Source organism: Lagenorhynchus albirostris, chromosome 2 (assembly GCF_949774975.1).
Source record: "Lagenorhynchus albirostris chromosome 2, mLagAlb1.1, whole genome shotgun sequence".
Classification (NCBI taxonomy): domain Eukaryota; kingdom Metazoa; phylum Chordata; class Mammalia; order Artiodactyla; family Delphinidae; genus Lagenorhynchus; species Lagenorhynchus albirostris.
Window position 1 is genome coordinate 135,708,023 of NC_083096.1, and position 23,353 is coordinate 135,731,375.

General features: G+C 38.1%; 1 protein-coding gene across 3 annotated transcripts in view; it reads right to left on the reverse strand.

The window, feature by feature from the left end:
• The window catches only part of HOOK1 (hook microtubule tethering protein 1), a 67,197-nt gene extending 45,614 nt beyond the window's left edge, over positions 1 to 21,583 (reverse strand). For 2 of the 3 annotated variants that reach the window (XM_060139914.1, XM_060139913.1), the window contains exons 1-5: positions 21,391 to 21,583; positions 14,181 to 14,266; positions 7,242 to 7,314; positions 4,115 to 4,165; positions 2,648 to 2,780 (exon numbers count right to left, since the gene is read on the reverse strand). In XM_060139914.1, the coding sequence (XP_059995897.1) occupies positions 2,648 to 2,780; positions 4,115 to 4,165; positions 7,242 to 7,314; positions 14,181 to 14,266; positions 21,391 to 21,453 (406 nt within the window). In that variant the 5' untranslated portion in view covers positions 21,454 to 21,583. Of the gene's footprint in view, positions 1 to 2,647; positions 2,781 to 4,114; positions 4,166 to 7,241; positions 7,315 to 14,180; positions 14,267 to 14,461; positions 14,509 to 21,390 lie in introns of all 3 variants that reach the window. The other variant, XM_060139915.1, reaches the window with a different exon arrangement.
• Positions 21,584 to 23,353: the final 1,770 nt, after the last annotated feature.

Consider the following 23,353-nt stretch of genomic DNA (forward strand, 5'->3'; position numbering starts at 1 on the left):
CAGAAAGTTTCATTTATCACCTACTTAGTTCATTTCAGGAAGGTTTTCAATGAAGAGACTTATACAGCTTCCTGCAAACACCTGCTCGACATTCACCAAGTTTCACCTTAAGTAGATCCTTATACCTTAACACACACACACACACACACACACACACACACACACACACACACACACACACACACACACACACGTGGGAGCGTAATAAGTTGATTCTGTCACAATTAGAAGTGACGAATCATGAGAGTTTTTCCTGTATTTGCAGGTTTAGATCGACAGCAACTGTATGTTCTCCACCTAAAACAATTTTCCAAAAGTTTTAAGGATTTATTATTTTCTAATGCTTTTATTGTTTTAATGATACTCTGGAAGACTTCTAAAAGTTCTCTAAATCTCTCTTTTATTTGTGAAGCCAAGTACTGGAAAAAAATTCTGATAGATTCTGGTATGCACCCGACCACTAAATTCTATGGGTGTGTGTGTGTGTGTTGGAGGGGGAAGAATTAACTAGATGAGGCACAAGCAATGGAATGATTTCTTTTAACTGGATTTGTTGGATAATGGAGTGTTTCAAGTCTACTGAAACCTTCATAAAATTTTTCTCTTTCCACACCAAAATAAACAGGGTACTGTTAACCAAATTAGTTAATTCTTTCAAGATTAAGACTGCTGCAATACCTTTGAATCATTTTGAAAATCAATTCTCACTGAAAAGTATAAATATGTGGAAGGTGGTTTATATTATGGATGTGTTTTGGTTTTACATTTTAATTAAATTACTACAAGTTTTTTTCCATTTATCTGCTCACTCCTAAAAAGTGAGACCCCAGACACATACCTCCAAAAATAGACCCAATCAGATAATCCTGACTTTCAAAATAATGAAAATTAAACTCTTTCTTTATATTTATTACTTGCTAAACTTTTATTTATATACCCAGGAATTGAGCCTCCTTTTAAAAATCTGAGGTCAAAATTGCTAAGTAATGCTTAGAACTAAATTATGAAAATACTACATATTATTTCAATATTTATAGGAGGCAACAAAGCTTAAGAGAAAATTATAGCTTAAAACATCAATTATAGCTTAGAATAGAAAGAATTGATTAATTCACAATAGAAGCAATGAGATAACAGAATAGATATTAAATAGTACAAACATAATGAATCAAAGCCCAAAGTTGGTTCTCTGAAAAAGACTATTAAAATCAACAAACATGCTAAAGTTAAGCAAAAAGATGTTATAAATAACCAGTAACTGAAATAGAAACAAAGCATTAAATAGAAAAATAAAAAGGATCACGGTAATAGAAAATTGGTAATTCACAAAAGAATTACTATTTGTCAATTTGTAGTTAAAAATATATAGAAGTTTTAACTTTCCATAAGAAAATGTTTCTTACTTTCATTAAAAAAAACAAAACAAAACAACAGAAACATAGAGACCTTTGACATTATCTATGAGAAATAAAAGCCTATGGAGAAGTACTGACTTGCCCTAGAAAAAAAACAGCCAGTTAATAATAGAGATGGACTAATATGAAAGTTTTCTGATACCAAAACCCTTTTTTATGATAAACTATAGCTGATTTCATGTGTTTCATTTTTCTCCTTCCTGAATTGATTCTTACTGAATTTATCTTGTCTCATATGTTCTCTTCATTAGTTAGATAACACTGAATGTGTTTCCTAAGGTTCTGACTTAAAATGTTTTACGAACTTCAGCACCCAACATTCTTTTATGAAGGTGATATCCTAAGGCCAATTTTGGATGAGCATGCAAAAAACATCAGCATCAAAAATGTCATCACCCAGGGCTTCCCTGGTGGCGCAGTGGTTGAGAGTCCGCCTGCCAATGCAGGGGACACGGGTTCGTGTCCCGGTCCAGGAAGATCCCACATGCCGCGAAGCGGCTGGGCCCGTGAGCCATGGCCGCTGAGCCTGCGCGTCTGGAGCCTGTGCTCCACAACAGGAGAGGCCACAGCAGTGAGAGGCCCACGTACCGCAAAAAAAAAAAAAAAAAAATGTCATCACCCAGACTGATGCAAGCCCCTCAAGGAAGTAGACCTTGGTCTGTTCAGTTCACATTTTATTCATTACATTCAACCAAAAATGTTCTTTTTGTACTCAGCAGGATATGGATCACTGTGTTCATATATACCAACATAGCACACTAATTCCATTTATATCATCAGACTGCTTATCTTTATCTGGAGGATACTTTGGAAGCATTCTTCTAAAAAGAGCAGAATATCATCTGAAGAAGCCTGGAAGTAGCTGCATAATCATTTATGAAAATCTGAATCAACCTAAGGTTCTGTCTCTCACATGTTAAAGAGATAATGTATCAAATAAATAAGTACAATTTTTATTGAATATCCACTAAGTCCTAAGCATTGATTAAATTAACCTAATTAAAGTACATTTTATTTAGCCACTGAATACGAATCTCAGAATCTAGGTACAGTTAGGATACTGAAGATTTATAGCTTTTTAATTGCAGAGCTGTGCTCGAATTCAGATCTTCTGGCTTACATTTCAGTGTGCTTTCCACCAATCTACAATAGTACATTTTTATGCAATTTCCTATAGCAATGTAGGTTGTCTCTAGAAAGTAGATATCCTCAAATGATTGAAATTCACTTACCTTGCTTCTTTTCACAGTTGACAGCACAACCTAAAATAAGCTGGAGCAACCTCCCAAGCTCCACAGAATCGGAACATTCAGTTATTTGGTTTAAATCAGGGATAAGTTCTTCAGAAATCTGTTGTCCCAAAAACTGCAGTGTTGAAAATAAATTAGATCACTCATTTATGTAGGCTACAGAGAATTGACTACACTGAATTATTGCAAGGAAAATAAATTATAAATAGGTTCACGAAAAGACTCAGATAAATTAACAAATGATAAACCCACAATTACTGACTAAAACCAGTTAGTAAAGTTCAAGCAACCTCCCAAAATTCTGAGAACCAACCAAAAGCAACTAAAATGGTTTTATAACAAATATCCTTTACCCCACTGTCAGAGAGAGGAATTGTTTAAGAAGCCCCTGGCCTGATCTATTATGATAAAACTTATGCCTTTCCATAAAAAAATAAACAGACTTAAGTCAAAGAAAATTCATAATATTTTGATACATGTTCAATGAATAGAGAACCATAAAATAAACCAAATGAACAAAAAATCTAATGGATTAATCTTTCCTGGCTCTATCTTTTTTTTTTAAGATTGCTTTTTTCTTTTTTCTTTGGCTGTGCCATGCAGCTTGCAGGATCTTAATTCCCCGACCAGAGATTGAACTCAGGCCCTGGGAGAGAAAGTGCCACGTCCTAACCACTGGACTGCCAGGGAATTCCCAAGATTGTTTTTTGAAAGAAACTAAAAAGTATTCTTGCCATTAAAAAAAAACCAAAAAACTTCAAAATGAGTTTTAGGCATTAATGAATTGAAAAATTTTAGTTCTAGAATTATTTGGAAGAAACTACAAGTTCAATTGTATGAAAACTTTAAAAAGTAAAAACAAAATTCTTTAATAGCAAAACCAAACCAAAAACTTTTACACATTAAGCAATAAACTTTCTAATATCAAATAATCCTGCTAGAGAACTTCTTAAGATGCTGAATAAGAAAAACAAGTCACTTGAATAATGCATTATCTAATGTGACTTTAATACTACTTTTATTTTGCATTTTTTCCCAATTCACTTGCACAAGCATAATTTCATAGTATGTCTTTGCTGTTATTTACATTGGAAAGAAATATAAAAACAACGCTTTAAATAGAAAAGTACTTTAATTTAGTTATAAGGTCTACTTTATAGCACTGCATAAAATCAAATTATATAAAGATGAAAGTAATTTTATTTGAGAAAAAATCAACTTAAAGAGTATCAATATAGAAACATTATTTTACAAATCAATATATTACTTTTTAGCCCCTTTACGTTAACAAAATTTGAGTGTTCTAAAAATGGAAAAATCATAATATATTTCAATTATGAATTATATACCAGTAAAATGTTATAAACAAAAAGCCAAGTCATTTTTCAGTGTCAATATAATTATCACAGAGTTATCTTATATTTAAACAAAGTCAAATGATTTTCATACCTCATTGTAATAACCCATAATTCCTTGAAGTACCTTCTTTAAATTACTAGCCTAATGGAGGAAAAAAAATAAATTATTTAATATTAACAATGAAATAAAATATATGCCAAGGTGAAATACAATAAAAACTTCCTGATAAAAATGACAACAAAAACATATATTAGAGTTCTATAACTACAAATACATGATTTTTAAACATCAAAGCTTTATTCAGAGTTTGATTATAGAAAAAATGTCTTCTTCCTTAGATAGCTGACCTAGAGTGATTGTATTTAAAGTGAGCCACAACAAACTCAAGTACCAACTTAAAAGATTTAGCTATGAGCATGTCCACCTTCAGTCATGAGTGAGTAACTGGATCTAGACTTACTCTCCACCACAAACAACTAGAAAACAGAACAAAATACAAGGAATATAGTTTTCAAGCTTTAGCCAAAAGACAATAATTTCTAAGAGAAGGAAAACAAAAAAGATGAGCCCTACACTAGTCTAAGATTTCTCTCTAGAGGCAATTTTCATACCATGGCACAGGGAGGTGGAAACAAAACAAAGCCTGATGTTCTCGTGGAGTTGAGAAGATAGACATCAGAAGTTCAGGAAGGTCGAGGTAGTTGGGATTTGCAGGGCAGATAAATGAAGAGGTGAGAGCTTTGGAAAGAAATCTCCATAGCAGTCCCTTTGACTCTTTGGCTGAATACTAATTTGCATGTGCATGGGTGAAACTCAATGAGATTAAACAAAAATGATTTCCGAGGAAACAACAATCTAGGGAACTATAAGCTGAACAATTCCTTGAAAATTGCACAGGGCCAGAAACTGCTGAAATTCCCACCAGTCAGAGTGAAGAGATCATGACTATGCTAATACAGACAAGCATTCACTAAAAACCCCCAAAAGGTAACAGCTTAGTAGTGAGTCTAACCTAGCCCTAGAGGAGAAAATAACTCTAGATCTGCCTTCCATCCCCCCAAACTCTGAAAAGATCAAACTGATTCACAAGTATCTTAACTGCCTGTAAGAACAAAGTCCAACACTCTTTAAAGGAATACAAAAAACCCAGCACTCAATAATAAAATTTACACTGTCTAGCATTCAATAAAAAATTACTACACATGTGAAGAAGCAGGAGTATGTGAACTATAATTAGGAGAAAACTCAGTCAATAGAAACAAGCCTAAAATGAGAGATGAGAGAATTAGAAGATAAAAAAGTTAAAACTGTTAGTTTAAAAATGTTCAAGGGGGGCTTCCCTGGTGGCACAGTGGTTAAGAATCTGCCCACCAATGCAAGGGACACAGGTTCAAGCCCTGGTCTGGGAAGATCCTACATGCCGTGGAGCAACTAAGCCCGTGCGCCACAACTACTGAGCCTGCGCTCTAGAGCCCGCAAGCCACAACTACTGAGCCCACGTGCCACAACTACCGAAGCCCGTGTGCCTAGAGCCTGTGCTCCGCAACAAGAGAAGCCACCGCAATGAGAAGTCCGCGCACCACAACGAAGAGTAGCCCCCGCTCGCTGCAACTAGAGAAAGCCCACGCGCAGCAATGAAGACCCAGCGCAGCCAAAAATTAAAAAAAAAAAAAATGTCCAAGGATTTAAATAAGAGGAATATAAGAAAATAAATAATTTTTTTTAAAAAAAAGAACGAAATAAAGAGATTGTCAATGGATAAAAAAGCAAGACCTAACTATTAGGTGACTACATCACTTTCAATATAAATACACAGAGAGACTAAAGAAGAGAAAAAGATATAATAGGCAAAAATAATCTTTAAAAAACAGGAGTGGTACATCAGTATCAGACAAAGTAGACTTCCAAAAAAGAAATATTACCAGGGATAAAAATAAGTCATTTTATAATGATAAGTAGATTCATTCAACAAGAAGACATAAAAAATTAATGTACATAAACCAAATAACACAGATTCAAATTACATGATTAAAAAATTAGAATTGAAAGGAGAAATTGAAAAATCCACAATCATCATTAGAGATCTGAGGACTCCTCCCCCCTTAACTGATAGAATAATCAGACAGAAAATCAATAAAGATATAAAAGTAAACAGTACTATCAACAAAGCTGTAATAATCCGTATTTGTAGGACTGCAAAATACATGTTGTTTTCAAGTGCACATGGAATATTCACCAAGACAGACCATATATTAGGTCATAAAATAAGTCTTAGTAAATGTAAAAGAATTCAGAGTATGTTCTCAAAACAAAATGGAATTAAATTAGAAATTAATAAATAAAAGAAAGATATGTAGAAAATCCTCAAATATTTAGAATTTGAAATACCTACTTCTAATCTACCCAGGGGTCAAAAGAAAAATCACAAGGGAAATTACCAAATATTTTGATCTAAATGAAAATAAGAACACAGTATGTTAAGATGTGTGGGATGTGGCTAAGGCAATGCTTACTACTAGGGAAAAGTGCTTAAAGCTGATGACTTAAGCTTTCACCTTAAGAAGCAAGAAAAAGAGCAGATGTCAAGAAGAAAGGAAATAACAAAGAAGAGAAAGGAAATCAATAAAACAGAAAACAAAAGCTAGTTCTTTTCAAAAAAAATTTTTTTAATTGAAAAACATCAAGCCATATTTATCAAGGGAGAAATATAAAAGACATAAATTACCAATATTAGAGAAGAAAGAACAGAAACAATTCAACATCCATCAACAGGTGAATGGCTAAGCAAATTGTGGTAAATCAGTGTAATGAAATACTACTCAGCAAAAAAAAAGAAATAACTACTAAAACAGGCAACATGGATGAGTCTCAGAAACAATACATGAGTAAAAGAATACCAAAGAGTTCATAATATCTGATTCCATTTATAGGGAACTCCAGAAATTAAACCTATACTGACTGAAAGCAGACCTGTGGCCACCCAGGGCCAAGTCAAGAGTGAGGATTAACTGGGAAGGGGCATATGTGCCTGTTTTTGCTTAATGGAAACGTTCTATATCTAACTATGATGGTATAAGAACATACACAAGCGTCAAAACTCAAACTATACACAATAAAATGTACCCTTCAGTTAATTTAAAAATAAGATTTAGTTGAGCTTAGTGCTAATTTCAGACCACTGTTTGGATCAAGTACTTCTAGCATTCATTCTACATACCTTTATTCGCCAGTTGTCACCGATATCCTCTTTAATTCGGCTTAACCAAGATTCATTGAACCAAGCTACATCACTACAACAAAAATACAAATGTTGAACATTAAAATGATTTTATTTCATGAAAAATACCAAATTTAATCAACAGATTCAAAGTTATTTTCCATCTTAAAGCCTGTCCTTAATAAGAATAGTAAATATTATTTAAAATGAACCCACTGAACTTTTTGTTATTCCTAAGGGTTTCTTTTGGAATTTCTCATAGTAAATTAATTAAGTCATTAACATCTTCAATTTAACAAACATTTACTAAATATCTCATACTAGGCACCCTGGTAGGTAGATGTAAAAGTCCCAATCCTAAAGGGAAAAAAAAGGAAAACATTTTAAAGTGTCTACTATGTATCAAGCACTGTGCTTGATGTTTTTTCATATTACTTCATTTAAATATCATAGTAACTTGGCAAAGCATCCATTATCCCCAATCTTACTCCTCAGTGAACTGAGAATAAGACAATAATTTTCCCCAAGTGACACTAGTACATGGCAAAGTTTAGTATTAAGTCCGATATTGACATTGAAGGCCAAGACAAAGAACTGCTATACCAAATTTTTATGTATTCAATAAGGCCTTGAAGAATAACACCCGATTATAAATAGTGAACTACAATAATAGATTATATTCTTTTTTTTTTTTTTGCGGTACGCTGGCCTCTCACTGCTGTGGCCTCTCCCGTTGCGGAGCACAGGCTCTGGAGGCGCAGGCTCAGCGGCCATGGCTCACGGGCCCAGCCGCTCCACGGCATGTGGGATCTTCCTGGACCGGGGCACGAACCCGTGTCCCCTGCATTGGCAGGCGGACTCTCAACCACTGCGCCACCAGGGAAGCCCAATAGATAATATTCTAAACAAATACTTGGATGCTTGCTGTAAGAGTAAAATGAAGATGAATAATTTATTATCCTGACTCTTAGAGAAATATCTAATAAAGGGAGAAAGTAAAGAGCACAAATAACTACACTCAAAGGAGAATGTGATAAATGCTTTAAGGAGTAAACAAACACCAAGAAATTACAGAATGTTAGTACTAGAAGAGGTCTTACCTAAATTTTTACTTTACAGATAAGCCAACTAAAGTGAGGGTAGAAATTAAAGAGGTTATTTCCAAGGCGGTATCCTGAATTTAAAGATGCAAAGCTGAAAACAGTGCCTAGTTTTTCAGCAATCATTCTGCCTCAGATGTGCTAAAACAGAAGATGTCACTTCTGACTACAGTAACCAGAAATGGCTTCACCATTTTCAATTCGTTCTTTGGAATTTGTAACCATTTTCTTTTGAACAAATTAATGTTAATTATTTTCGACTCTTCTCAGATGCTAAGGCTATAATTACCAAAATAACTTGGCTAAGTGTATAAATGGTATATTTCTAACCAGGTATTTACCTGAAAAGACTAAATTTATTTAGTTAATGAGTCAAAACTCTCAAAGTAAATTTACTTTCTTTTGACATCAGTTTAAGTTGAAGAGGTATGCCAGTTGCAATGGTTAATTTTATGTGTCAATTTGGCAGGGCCCCAGTACCCATATATTTGGTGAAACATGCTTGGATGTTGTAGTGAAGATGTATTTTAGATGAGATTAACATGTAAATCAGTAGACTCTGAGTAAAGCTAATTACCCTCCATAATGTGGTTGGGCCTCATCCAATCAGCTGAAGGCCTTAAGAAAATGACTCACCTCCCCTGAGAAAGAGTAAATTCTGCCAGTAGACTGCCTGTCGACTCTAGCTGCAACATCAACTCCTCCCTAGATCTCCAGCCTGCTGGTCTACCTACTCTGTGGGTTTTGGAGTTGCCAGCCTGCAAAATCACGTGAGCCAATTCTTAAATTTCTGTCTCATCCTGTGTGTGTGTGTGTGTGTGTGTGTGTATGTGTGTGTGTGTGTGTGTTTATATGTGTGTGTGTGTGTACATATACACATGCGTATATATACATATCTTATTGGTTCTATTTCTTTGGAGAACCCTGACTACCTACTACACTTGTCTTATGACCCTAAAAAAAATCTTCATATATGATTCTATAATTCTATAATTCCATTGTAATTACCTTTAGAAAATGGATCTAGAGATAACCTCTTCTAGTGAGAGTGTTTCCTCCTTTTGTCTACTTGTCTTCCTTCCCATCTCAAATCAGCTTTAGCCCTATGTCTTAAAGTGTGCTCAGGCTGCTACAGCAAAATACCACTAGATGGCTTAACAGAAATTTATTCCTCACAGTTCTGGAGGCCGGAAGTCCAAAATCAAGATGCTAGCAAGGTAGGTTTCATTCTGAGATCTCTAGTTGCTATCCTCTTGCTGTGTGCTCACATGACCTCTTTTTTGTATGTTTATAGACAGAGAGTGAGCTCTCTGAATTCTCTTCTTATAAGGAGTTCAATCCTACCGGATCATGTCTCCCCACTTTTATGACCTCATTTAACTTTAATTACTTCTGTATAGACCCCATCTCCAATATAGTTAAACTGGGGGTTTGGGCTTCAACAGGAATTTTAAAGGGACACAAACATTCAGTCCATAATACCCTAACTGAGAAATACTTTCTAACTTCTCCATAGAAATCTAACGCCTGTTCTCTTATAAACAAATCCATCCTTCTCAAACAATTATAATTGCAGCCAATCTTTCCCACTATTAAACTTTATATCCAATCTCAGAACATTCAGGACATATCCTTCTTTCACGTTTTTGCACTGCCACATCTACATGCTTTAACTAGACTCTTGGCCCCAACAATTAGCTCCTTTTTTCTAGTATTTCCCAGAACTTCAATGAAACTTAAGAGACACCAAATAAGAAGGGAACACAAGACTAAGTAAGTGAAATGTGGTCTTAACTGTTTTCTAATAAAACTAAGTAAGAAACACTACAGGATTATTTTTTAACTCCACCCATGGTATTTGTCTTCACAATTCTACCATCTAAATATAGGTAGTAATTAACACCTACTGGTTACTAGACACAACATAGCTGTGTTGCTTCAGTGGACACCCTGAGACCATTCTTCGTAAATAATCAAAAGGCCTTGTGTGCTTAGCACATCAAATTGTGATCTGTACTTTGGACATGCACATCTGGCCTCTCATTTATTAAGACTCCAAAGTAAAAGTCTATCAGGAGGGGTTCAACATACTAGGCTGAAATGATTACAGTTGACTGAGGGCACTGGCTTGAGTCAGGCCAAAGTGATAAAAATATGGGCTTTGCAATTTTACTCAGTATTTGACTTACTGAAGTCATTTCACCTTTATAAACCTCTGTTTCCTCACCTATAAACTGAGGATAAAAATAATGCCTACCTCACAAAACAGTAATAAAAATTAAATGAAATACCATATGTATAGGGTACAGAACAATGTCTTACATTTAGTAAATACTCATACGTTGGCTTTCATGATTTATTATTTTAAATGCTCAAATATCTGCTGAATGAATGAATGAACAAGTAAGTGCATGATACTTGAGGTCTCTGGATATTCTACATTCTGTCTCATTCTTCTCCCTCTCATAAAAATGTCTAGTCAAAGACAATAGAAAAAAACAGAGAAATTATCTGGTGCTTAAAGTGACAAAGCTAAAAAGTAGCATGCACTATTTATAGCTGTTATGGGTTGAATTATGTCCCCAAAAAAGATGTGTTCAAGGCTTAACCCCCGCTACCTGTGAATGTAACCTTATTCGGAAATAGGGTCTTTGCAGATGTAATCAAGTTAAGATGAGGTCACACTAAATTAGGGTGGACCCTAATCCATTATGACTGGTGTCCTTCTAAGAGGAGGAGAAGAGACACAGAGGGAAGACAGCCGTGTGAAGACGGAAACAAAGATTGAAGTTATGATGCCTCAAACTAAGCGATGCCTGGGGCTACCAAGGACTAGAAACAGCAAGGCAGGATCCTGACCTAGAGGTTTTGAAGGGAGCACGGTCCAGCCAATACCTTGATACTTCTAACCTCCTGAACTCGTAAAGAACAAATTTTTGTTGTTTGAAGCCACCTAATCTGTGGCACTGTTATGGAAACCATGGGAAATGAATACAGTTGTAGTTATAATTTTCCCCCCATGTGTCTTTAAAATAACAACAGTTTCTGCATTTAAAAAAGAGATGCATATTATGTATTAAGACTTAAGAAAACAATTAAAGAACTGTAGAATCCTAGCAACAATTCCATGGCTCACCATGTCTAAGTCATATACTTTGGGAATTGATTCTTTTTTTTTTTTTTTTGCGGTACGCGGGCCTCTCACTGTTGTGGCCTCTCCCGTTGTGGAGCACAGGCTCCGGACGCACAGGCTCAGTGGCCATGGCTCACGGGCCCAGCCGCTCCGCGGCATGTGGGATCTTCCCAGACCGGGGCACGAACCTGTGTCCCCTGCATTGGCAGGCGGACTCTCAACCACTGTGCCACCAGGGAAGCCCTGGAATTGATTTTTAAGATTTTATTATTTAGAAGCATACCTGCCTCAGGTAACTAATGAAAGAATTATTCATTAGATTTTGCTACTTCCTTAAAAAGCAAATTTTTCCTTCTCATTTTCAGTAACAACTTTGATGTGAGTCACAACAGCCATCAACGCAATACATAATAAATTGGAACAAATATAAAGTGCTTTGAAGTGTTCAAAGAAATAAGGTAAAATTTGCTTTTTTTAGCAGGAATATTATAAACTGACCCAACTAGGGGAAAATGTATGCTATAAGTTTCACTGTCTGGATCCAGACTTCTGAAAAGCTTACAGAAGAGGAAGGGGGTTCAAAAAGAAAAATAAATTTAAATTGGCTCTTATACTATAAGGAGGTGTAGACATCTAAGTACATGCAAAAACAGACAAATGAAACAAAAAAGAGGTTTAGGCCCAATTTTAGGTCACTGTCATTTGTTTTATGAAGAATGAGAGCTTTCTGATTGGTTGGCTATTTTATTATTCCTGCAGAAAAGCTATTAGAAGACAGTAAGAGACAAAAGAGAGAATAAAAAAAGAAAAATCAGAGAGACAGAGGATCAGCAGTAACAACAGAATCCAACACATTATGTAAGAATGAGTTGGTGATAAAGGATATGGTTTAACTAAAATTGACCTGACCCTACTCTAAACATCAGGTACAGTGCTAGCATACAGGAGGTCAAAGAGCCATATGTATCACCATATAATAGTAAAAACAGGTCTCATCTACTGTGTTGTGGTGTAAAGCTATTAAAGACACTTCAATACATATAAATGACATCTTTGGATGGCACTGTTGAAGTGAGTGAATGCTCACCGGCCTTACACCTACCAAAACAACGTAGCTGCATCTACACCAACACGCACAAGAATGAGAAAAGGCCAGGTCGTATGTTCTAATGACAAAAAACAATGATGACTTTCCCAAATCATCAAGAAAGGACCATATTCAGAATTCTTAGTTCTGACCAATTAAATCACTTTGAAACCAATTAGGGTATAAATAAATAATTAAGAAACATTTTTAAGAAAGCAGGGGAGTAAGGCATATTTTAGAATGACTGCCAAAAAAAATGTTAACATGCTAAATTTATCTTTTAAAGTGTTAATCTTGAGTTAACCATAAAATCTGTCTATTCAAATTAGATCATTTTGAAGATTCCAAGTAACTAAGATTATGATATTGTTTGAAGTTGTTTTTCTAAGAGTGGTAAAGAATTTTTTCTAATCTATCTACATAGTTTTTCAATGTCAATCATAAAAAACCTTTACAAAATGATGGCAATAATTAAATAATTTCTGATATATAAAACCATGTAGCAGAAATAGGAGTCTGGTCTCACTGAAGATATATTACCATGAAAGTAAGCTAATACAAAATCAGTATGACTATTAACTAATAAATTATGACCACAGGGCTTCCTAGGTGGCACAGTGGTTAAGAATCCACCTGCCAATGCAGGGGACACGGGTTCGAGCCCTGGCCGGGGAAGATCCCACATGCCGTGGAGTAACTAAGCCCATGCGCCACAACTACTGAGCCCATGTGCCACAAATATTGAAGCCCGTGTGCCTAGAGCCCATGTTCTGCAACAAGAGAAGCCATGACAATGAGAAGCCCGCACACCGCAACAAACAGTAGCCCCTGCTTGCCACAACTAGAGAAAGCCCGTGCACAGCAACGAAGACCCAACACAGCCAAAAAAAATTAATTAATTTTTTAAAAATTATGACTACAGAATAGGCCCTGTACAGAAGAGTACAACTCATATTGTAGATATTATAACCCTAATCCTTATACAATGTCTGGCAAAAATTATGAAATAATGGATTTAGGAACTTTTGATATTGTATAATTATATAAAAGGGGCCCAACCCAAACAGAATCACTTTATTGGTTAAGGTACCCAGCATTTGTGACTTAAAATGTCATTTACACAACATTTCATTTTTGGTGGATTCATACAATTAGGATTATTAATTCAATATAGATTTTAAATTAATATTTTTTCCAAATCCAGTATTTCCTGCTTCAATTATCTCAAAAATAATAATCTCCATGTATTGATATCTTAAGATGACAACAGAATAACTGAAGGAAACATTACAGTATAAGAAGTTATATCACTCATTTAACCTATTTCTTTCTCAGTAACTATAACTTGTGAACATGACCAGAACAAGTTTAAAATTAACATCTCTGGAATAGATAAGAACCCTTATTGCTCATTTAATTAAGATGTATCTCTATGAACAAGCAAGAAATAATCAGGTGGTAAAATTTTTTGTTCCTTACATGCAAGAATGCCTTGGCAAAATATACCTGTCATCACTGGAAAGGATAAAGTTTCAATAACCTTTAGAATACAAGTCTAAATTTTCTTCCTTGAAATTGGGTTTACAATTATTTCAGGAAGAGTGTGGAACACTACTTACATTTGATGAAGAACTTGTGCCATGGCAACTCCATTAGTCAGCTGTTTCACATCCTGACAAGGTGCAGCAGTATTGAATGTCTGCAGCTAAAATGACATAAAGCAAGTTACTTAACTGCTTTACTCCCCTCCCCCCTCAATTTATACACATGAATGAACACTAGAGAGAAAACTGTTTTGTTTAAATAGACCCTGCCAAACAAATGAAATTATACTAATATGTTTCTATGACTGTTATATTTTTATAAGAATACTTAACATTTCATAAAATCATTACCATACCTAATAGTCAAACGTATTGATGTCATGCATGAAGTACTTCAGAATTTCTGAAAAACACGTGTATAACTCTTAAGATAGTAATAGTCTGTGTTTTGTCAATTTTTAGGAGAATAACAACAGGAAAAGAATTTTAAGATAACCTAACATCTGCAAGTTAAAATTTCACTCATATCATTTGGTAGGAAAACAAAAGCTAGAAATGTCAAGTCTAAAACTACCTAGTTAATCAATAAGCTCTAAATAAGGCAGGACTTCTGCCTGTTACCAACAGTTACCCTTAGAGCATGAACAGTCCAGGGCCCACCAATCACGTCAAGTTGTATCTATCTAGTTTGGCTTTAGATGCTACTAACTTTTCAAATCTCTGTGTGTTAAACATTCATGTACATTTTAAAAATAGAAGTGAAACAGTGGCAACTCTTCCTAATAAGCAAGTACAAGATAGAGGAATTTTTTTAAAGCAAATTGCAACAGAGCTCAATGGATTATATACTTTCTCGAAATCTAATCTCAATCCATAAATATCTTAAATTAAATATACTATGATTCTTTATTCCCTCACATATTCATCTCCTTTACTATTCAATTATAATTCCTTAGTTTACCACCATAATACACCTTTAGTGGTGGTTGTATTTTGAGATTCTACAAATCTGTCTCCATTATCCTTATACAAAGTGGAAGAATGACACAAACTATGTAAATCTAGCCACAGTTACTTTCAAAGCACAAAGATAAAGATACTTTACTGAGCTTCTACTCTACGTAGGGCACTGTAGTATAGGAAGGAGTAACAAGGGAAAAACACCAGGTTTCCACTCTCAAGTCGCTTCAATCCAGAGTTAAGGAGAGGAGAAAAAGACACAAATCATTTGCAGAAGATGTCACTTCTAGTCTCATGACTGCAGTATGCACAAAATGTTCCAAAATATACAAGAGTCAACTAACCTAATTAGGGCTTGTATTTATTAAAGACTTCTTAAAGACTTATTTATTAAAGACTTCTTAGAGATGATTCCAATGGATGACCCTGAGTAAAGAAAGGGCCAGGGGAAGGAAACTTCAGGAAATAGCAACATGATAAAAGCACAAGTACAGAAAAGATATGGTATTTTTAGGTAACATGCAGTTCAGTATTGCTGGATTTCTCTGCATGTTCAGTTGTTAAGGGAGACAACCAAGGGGATAAAAAACAGGCATGCGTCAGAACTCGGGGTCATGGCAAGAAACTTGGAATTATCCTTAATGGTATTATCTATATCATGGGGAAACAGTAGAATAGTTTCTACCTCACAAGTTGGTTGTGAGAATTAAATAAATTAGCAAACACAGTGTACTCAGATCAGTGCCTGGCACGTGGTACAAACTCAACAGCTGTTAGCACATTAGCTATGAGTCAGGGTTTCTCAAAGTGTGGCATCTAAGAACAATATGTAACAGAATCTCCAGACAAACTAAATCAGAAAATCCCCAAGTGATTCTTATGTACATCAGTTCTTTAGAACCATTGCTCTGGGTGATGAAGAATCACTAAAGAGTAACAAGGAAGAGACATCTTTAGTATGTTTTGGATAGTAGCAAGAGTGACACAGAGAATGGGAGAGAGTAGCTTTATGCTTGCTCAGTTAGAAGGCTCCTGCAATGGTCTTTTTGACAACATGGAATGCTAAGATTAGTTAGGGTAATGCTGACTAACAGGACAGCGTGAATTCATGGAATATTTAAATTATAAAATAAGAAGGATTTTGCAGTTGGGTGGATGTACAAGGAAGAAAAACCCCAGGGTTTAGGGCATCTTTAAAAGGAAGATAATCATATACGTTCGGGTAAAATGTGGCTCCCACTTCTCAACCCTTCCTACTTACACATTACATCATTAAGTTTCTACAAAATGGATATGATTAGTGATTTTAAGAAGGCAATTTCATGAGACACAGAATATTAGGTAAAATAGTAAAGAAATATGTAAAAGGAGTAAATACACTGAGTGCCTCATGGTCCACCACGCCCAGATTAAGATCAATTTCTTCTTTTTACAGCCATGAAAAGTATTTCTTGGAAGCTCTTAAACTAGTTGCAAAATAAATTAGATAACAGAGAATGTCACTTCATTTGGCTAAATTGAAAGACTTTATAACCAAGAAGTGTGAATGAATTATAAAGCTCAGTGAGGGGAGTGAAGCCAAAGCAGTGGGACAAAAGAAAATGTACCCTTTCAGACTACTCTTCATAGAGGTGAAGATGCAAAAGTCTTTTGGTGAGTGACCCAGAAAGGACAAACAGGGCTTCCATCACTAAACACAGTGCTCTGGCAAATAGCATCTTACTTTCTTCTTTATTTTTAAATAAAGCAAACAATCAGAAATGTGGAAATGCTGTTCCTGAACTGCTTCAATATAAACGTCAAAGAAATCAAGGAAGAAAAGGGGTTTTCACCACTGATACCCAACAAAAACTCAACTTTGGGTCAACTTTATTCTCAAATTATTCTCAAATTCTCTTCCGTCAGCTGCTCGTTTCAGAAAGAGAATCACTGCTCTGAGTTTTAAGATCTTCATAAAAATGATTCAGCCTTTTTTTTTTTTTTGTAACTTGGGCATACATTTGGTATTAGTTTTTCCTTCACCGGCATGTTGAAGGCAAAGAATGAAAGAACCAAGTAAACCATTAAGGAAAGCCTGGTCCAGCACTCTAACTTTATTGAAGAAATTAAAGTCCAAAGATTTAAAATTTTCAAATCACAGAGCCAAAAGGCAGAATTAAATTTATCTTCACACACGTACTTCAAACTCTCTCTACCATGTAAATGATGCCCAAATTTATCCTTCAGCCCTGAATGTTTTGCTAAGTAGCAGTATAACATTTCTAAGAACTAATTATTTTAAGGTGAGCTCCAAATCATAAAATATAACTTTTAAAGAACTGCCAAAACAGGCATCTCTTCACCTAACCAACTTTTCTTGATGACCTCTCTGTTAAGGATGGTTCTATTGTCCTAGAACAATGTCCAGTACTGAAAGAACACAGTTTACTACCAGCTGTCTTCTCACTTCCATTATAACGTTTTTTGTGGTTTTTTTTGCGGTACACGGGCATCTCACTGTTGTGGCCTCTCCCGTTGCGGAGCACAGGCTCCGGACGCGCAGGCTCAGCGGCCATGGCTCACGGGCCCAGCCGCTCCCCAGCATGTGGGATCTTCCCGGACCAGGGCACGAACCCGCGTCCCCTGCCTCAGCAGGCGGACTCTCAACCACTGCGCCACCAGGGAAGTCCCATCATAACGGTTTTTTAATCTTATATCTCCTACAACTTCCCCTCAACACGTAACATTACTTAGCTTGGCAGGGAGCACATTCATTAAGAGTCCAGGGATATCACGACAAAGGTGTCTTCCATTACCTTCTTTCAATCTATCCTCAAAGAAGACTATTACGTTACTGCTAGAAGTTCTTCCCTGTGTCTGGAAAACTCATTTCTCTTGATTTCTTCTTGTTGAAATTCATCAATCCTCTATGAAATAGTTAAAAATTTATCCTAGGTATCTACAAAAACCTATATACTTAGTGGTGAATAACGTATTGTGAAATACTAGTCTCTGATGTCAGGACCAAGACAAGGATATTTACTATCATCACTTTGATTCAATGTTGTACTGCAGATCCTAGTCAGTTTTTGTTTCTGGGAATAAAGCAGAAAACAGGTCAGACAAGAGCTCTGACCCCAAAGTGCAAACGAGATGACTTCAGAAAATGTTAAGTGTTACAGACACAACAAAAAGGGGTTAACAGGTTACAATGGGATAGGAGTAGGAGACAGGTAGGTCACTCACTGTCACAGACTGTCTCTGAAAGATGACAAGAGACCCAAGAACTGAATGGTGAGAAGCCAGCCAGCCATTGGAAGAACCAGAAGGAGGATATTTTAGGAAGAGGGAAGAGAAGTTAAAAAGCCTTGATGCATTAAAAAAAAAAAAAAAAGAGCTTGACTTCAAGAAACAGAAAGTCAACACAGCATGGTGGGCACAAAGGAGTGTGGCATGAGACCAGTTTGCAGAAAGTTGGGGAGGTGAGGTAAGACCAACTATGCAGTAGCTGACGAACAGCAAAGTTCACTGGGAATCATCCAGAGAGGCAAAGAAAAGCCTAGAGGCAGGAACCTAAGAAACTAAGGCAGAAGATAATTTCACAAAGGAGCCATCAATTAAGATAAGGATAATATAATAGTTCCCAGTCTGCCAGTCCCAGTACGTGAAGGCCTTAGAGAAAAGAGCTCAAGTGCAATGGGCTGAGGAGTAAATTAAAGCTCAAAAAGTATAAAGGATGAGTACTTAAAAATGCAAGAAATATGACTGTGAAGGAAGAGGGGGAATACAGTGTAGCTTTAATAGGGAGTGATGGCTCTTTTTCGTTTTAAGAGAGGGAAGATTCGAGCAAGTTTACATGTAGAGAGGAAAGAGCTAATGGAAAGGAAAAAAATAAATACCAAAAGGGGATAAATGACAGAGCAAAGTTTTACAAGAGGTGAAAGAGGTGGACCTAGAGCCAGAGCCAAAGATAAGGAGGAGGTCGTTTTCCTGATGGGGAGAAGGTTTGGGGCTCAAACAGGGTACTGATAAAGGTTTGCAAGGAGAAGTAAGAGAGGAACTGGGTGGTTATTCTTAATCATAAAGCTGGGCAGTATACAGGAACAGGAGAATTTGGCTGTAGCAGCATTTGAGAGGCAACAGTCTGCACGTTAATTCCATTTTCTCCATAGTGTTTCAGCAGCCTGAGAGAGAACTGGAGAAGCGAACAACCAGTTATACTCTGTCACCTATGATTCCTTATCTTTCCTTATATTATAAATAATATTTTTACATGGGACTTCCCTGGCGGTCCAGTGCTTAAGACTGTGCTCCCAATGCAGGGGGCACGGGTTCGATCCCTTGTGCGGGGGAACTAAGATTCAACATGCCACATGGCGCAGCCAGAAAAATAAAAGTAAATATAAATAAATAATATTTTTACAGTTTTTAAGGAATTTTGCCTTCCATTATAAAAAATACACAGCTCTGCCTACCACATCAATTAAAATTGAAAATTCTTTGATTATGCTTGATATCTTTCTTCCTCAGTGTCTTATACAAAGTAGGAACTTCACTATTTATTAATACTGATTAAAACAATGGATACAGTCACAAAATATTTTAAATTTTGAAATACAATTCAAGAAAATCCTATACTTCACCACCAACTCTCATGTAAGTCAATGACATCATAAAGACTAAGTTTACTAGGTAAGTCATGTTTAGAGCAACAATGCAACAGATTAGGATACACCCTTTAATTAGTCACTTGTTTAATAAAACACATCATTATAAGTAATGTTGCCTTGTTTCATGACAGCCTTAAACATGGCATCTAAATCCCAATACTTCTTTTTTTTTTTTTTTTTTTTTTTTTTTGCGGTACGCGGGCCTCTCACTGTTGCGGCCTCTCCCGTTGCGGAGCAACAGGCTCCGGACGCGCAGGCTCAGCGGCCATGGCTCACGGGCCCAGCCTTTCCGCGGCATGTGGGATGTTCCCGGACCGGGACACGAACCCGTGTCCCCTGCATCGGCAGGCGGACTCTCATCCACTGCGCCACCAGGGAAGCACTCCCAATACTTCTTTTAAGTGAAAATACAGATGAACACTTTGCTAATTGCTTTTAACTCAGAAACTCCAGATGCTTGCATTCTACTTAAAGCAAAAGCTATTTACCTCCAAAGTGTAACGGTTGCTTTACATTATGGTTATTTCCAATAAACTTCACACATTGTCAGAAACCTTCCCTAATTTCTCATTCTTTTGAATTACATGCATTGTGAGATAGACAGGGAATCTCATCAACCAATTACCGCCTCCTAATCCAGTCTGTTTACATTCCATTCTGCACACAGTCCCCTACACAAAACTAAACAACTGGTTTAGGGATGAGCATCATTGACAGCACCTTGTGGACCATCGAGCATCAACCTTGCCCAATGTGGGTTAGAAGCCACACCTGAATGTCAGCTCTCTCTGATCGCTGAGCACCTCCAAAAGGTGACAGAGACATTGTTTTGCTGGTGGGAATAGTGGGGACAGATCCTGCCCGTCCAAACCCAACAAATTAACAGAAATACTAAACGCGGATAAAGTGCAAACAAAAATGCCACGTTCTTTTCTTTAAGGAAAATGCTTGTCCATTGGAAGGGGAGGGGAACAAGTGAGAAAAAGGGAATACATGCCCCCACCCCTAACATATCTTCTGATCCATGCAGGAAATACGTGGAAACATCTCTTCTAAGAGGCTTCTACAAAAATGGATGTCCTGGGGTCAGGGAGAAGCAATGATCCACTAACTAAAACCACCTCTTGGTCACCCGTGTCCAAGTAGAGGAAGGTGCTTGCAGTGGGAGGGAGGTTTCAGCGGGGGTCTTCACTCCCAAGTGACACAAAGGTCACTGTGGGAAGACTGTTCAGCAGACGGAAGGCAAGGGTGTCAGTGGCCCAGAAAGTCTAGGGCTTGGGCGCAGGGCAGGGGCAGAAAATGGGAGAGCAGGGAGTAAAGGGATGGGCGCTTGGCTCCCGCCACAGCTGTTCGGAGCACGATCAGGGCGGTAAGACGAGCCTCCTCCGTCCCGCCCCCCAGAGCTCCCTTTACCCTCCCCCCGCCCTCGAAGACATAAACACACGCACACTCACTCACGGACGCACACCTGCCCCGCGACCCGCAGGTGGCACTCTCGCGGTCAAGGGCGACGCGAGGCGCGGAGGGCAATGCGCGGAGCCCGGGGCGCAGGTGGCCCCCGCTACGGCGCAGGTGGTCCCCGCTGCTCCGCAGGCTCACCTGAGAGGTGCCAGTGACCAGGCACCCCCCAGGACCTCTCCGCGGTCTCCCGGCCCCCCTCGCCCCCTGGTACTCACCCAGATGATGAGGCTGTCGCACAGTGGCAGCTCGGACTGCGGAAGCGGCTGCGTCTCTTCCATGGCCGGGACTGCCGTCAACTACACCGCTGACACCAAAACCTCCTTCCTCCCCGCGCTCCGCCAGGCGCCGGTGCCGAGGACCTGCTCGCCCGTCAGGAAAGCTCGGTAGCCAGGCCCAGCGACCGCGCCGCTCACGCGCGAAGCCTCGCACTGCCGACGTCGCCGGCGTAACCCCCTCCTCGCCGCTGCCCCTGCCCCGCCCCGCAGTTCGCCCCCTCCCCCGTCTGGCCCGGGCCGCGCAGCTCCGCACCTGAGCCCCGCCCCCTCCCCTCCCTTCCCCTCCCCGCCGTCCTCCCACCCCTCCTTTCCACTCCGGCACTCCTTTCCACTCCGGCACACCTCTCCCCTCCGCACTGAGTGACCTGGGCGCGCACCAGTCACAAAGAAGATAGGTGCCGGAGGGGGACGGGTGGGGCGGGGAGGGGGCGGGAAGAGCGGGAATAGGTTGAGCAGGAGGGATTGCTGATTGGACACGCCCTCTTGGGCTTCGACCAATCAACGTGAGACAAGACTGTGCCTCCTAGAGAGCGAGCGAGACGGTGGGAAGGGGTTTATGACCTGGCAGGTGCAGCTAGGGTGGGGGGCAGCGAGTGCGCGTGCGCGTGCGCGGTTGGGGGTTGCTGAGGCGCAGCCCCAAGGGCAGAAGCGGCCACGGGGGCCTAAGGGTACGCAGGGCCGGCTCGGGCATCTTCCGGCCTCCTTCCTCGCCGGTAGGACAAGCTCCTGGCTACAGCTATGGAGACCCACACTGCTTCCACAAAGTCTGCAGAAATAGATCCTACCCGTGAATAAAAACCACTCCAGATAGGGAGAGTTGATTTTCTTCTAGGCTCTCATTAGAAAACGATATTTTAATTTGCAGATAAGGCAAAGAAATGTGTTTCCTATGGGAGAAAAATACTATAAAGCTGCTTAAATCAAATAAGCTCTCACGAGATTACAAACCATGGGCAATTTTATTTTAAATGAGGCAAAAGGTAGGAAAATGAAAAATGAAATGATCTTTTAGTTTTCAAAAAACATGGAAGATATCAATGTACAATGCTTCTTATTTTTCTTTAACGGTTGAAAACTTGTCTTTTCTGAGAATGTTCATGGGGGAGGGGGAGGTGTAAAATTGGAAACTCTCCAAGGTACTGATGTATAGCTTAGGCTATTGAAATGGGCTGGCATATTGTTAGTCTTGCTGTTGATTTACATCACTTCAACTCATTCATAAACTCATCAATTCATGCTCTGTGTAAAAATGCAGCTGGATCCTTTCTATTACTGCATCTTTATACTTAGACACTGAAAGTTTAAAACCGATGGATGACTGCAATTAAAAGCCCGCCAATATAAATCAGTCTCATTCTAAAATACAGTACATGCATTTGTTATTGAGTCCCTTAACATTATTCCAGAACTTTCTTACCTTGTGTGAAGTATTTTATACTTCGGGACACTAGCAACATTAGTAATATGACTTAATGAAAAGTAAAAGATCTAAGAATTGAAGACCTTGTCTGAGTCTTGACTTTACTTCTCACTGGCAATGATGACAGCTTTCTCCTCTGGAACCCAAACACCACATTCCTGAAATAATGCTAAGGACGCTAACCTGCCCTGAATACCTCACAGAGGCAAAAATAACAGATGTGGAAGATTTTTATGAATTAAAAACTCCTTTGCAAATATGAGTTACTGCAACCATATATGCTTAGAAGTGTATGAGAACACTTACTACTAAGAGCCACAGGTGATTAAACTACTTGAAGTATTTAAGAAGAGTAAGTGAGGGGCAACTGAGTTATCCTTCTGGGCTTTATACAAGCAGAGAATAGGTCCTTAGGGAAGGATGCCCAGTTGTCCTCATGGTACTAGATCTAATGAGAAAATATGTGAAGGACATGATTGTGAA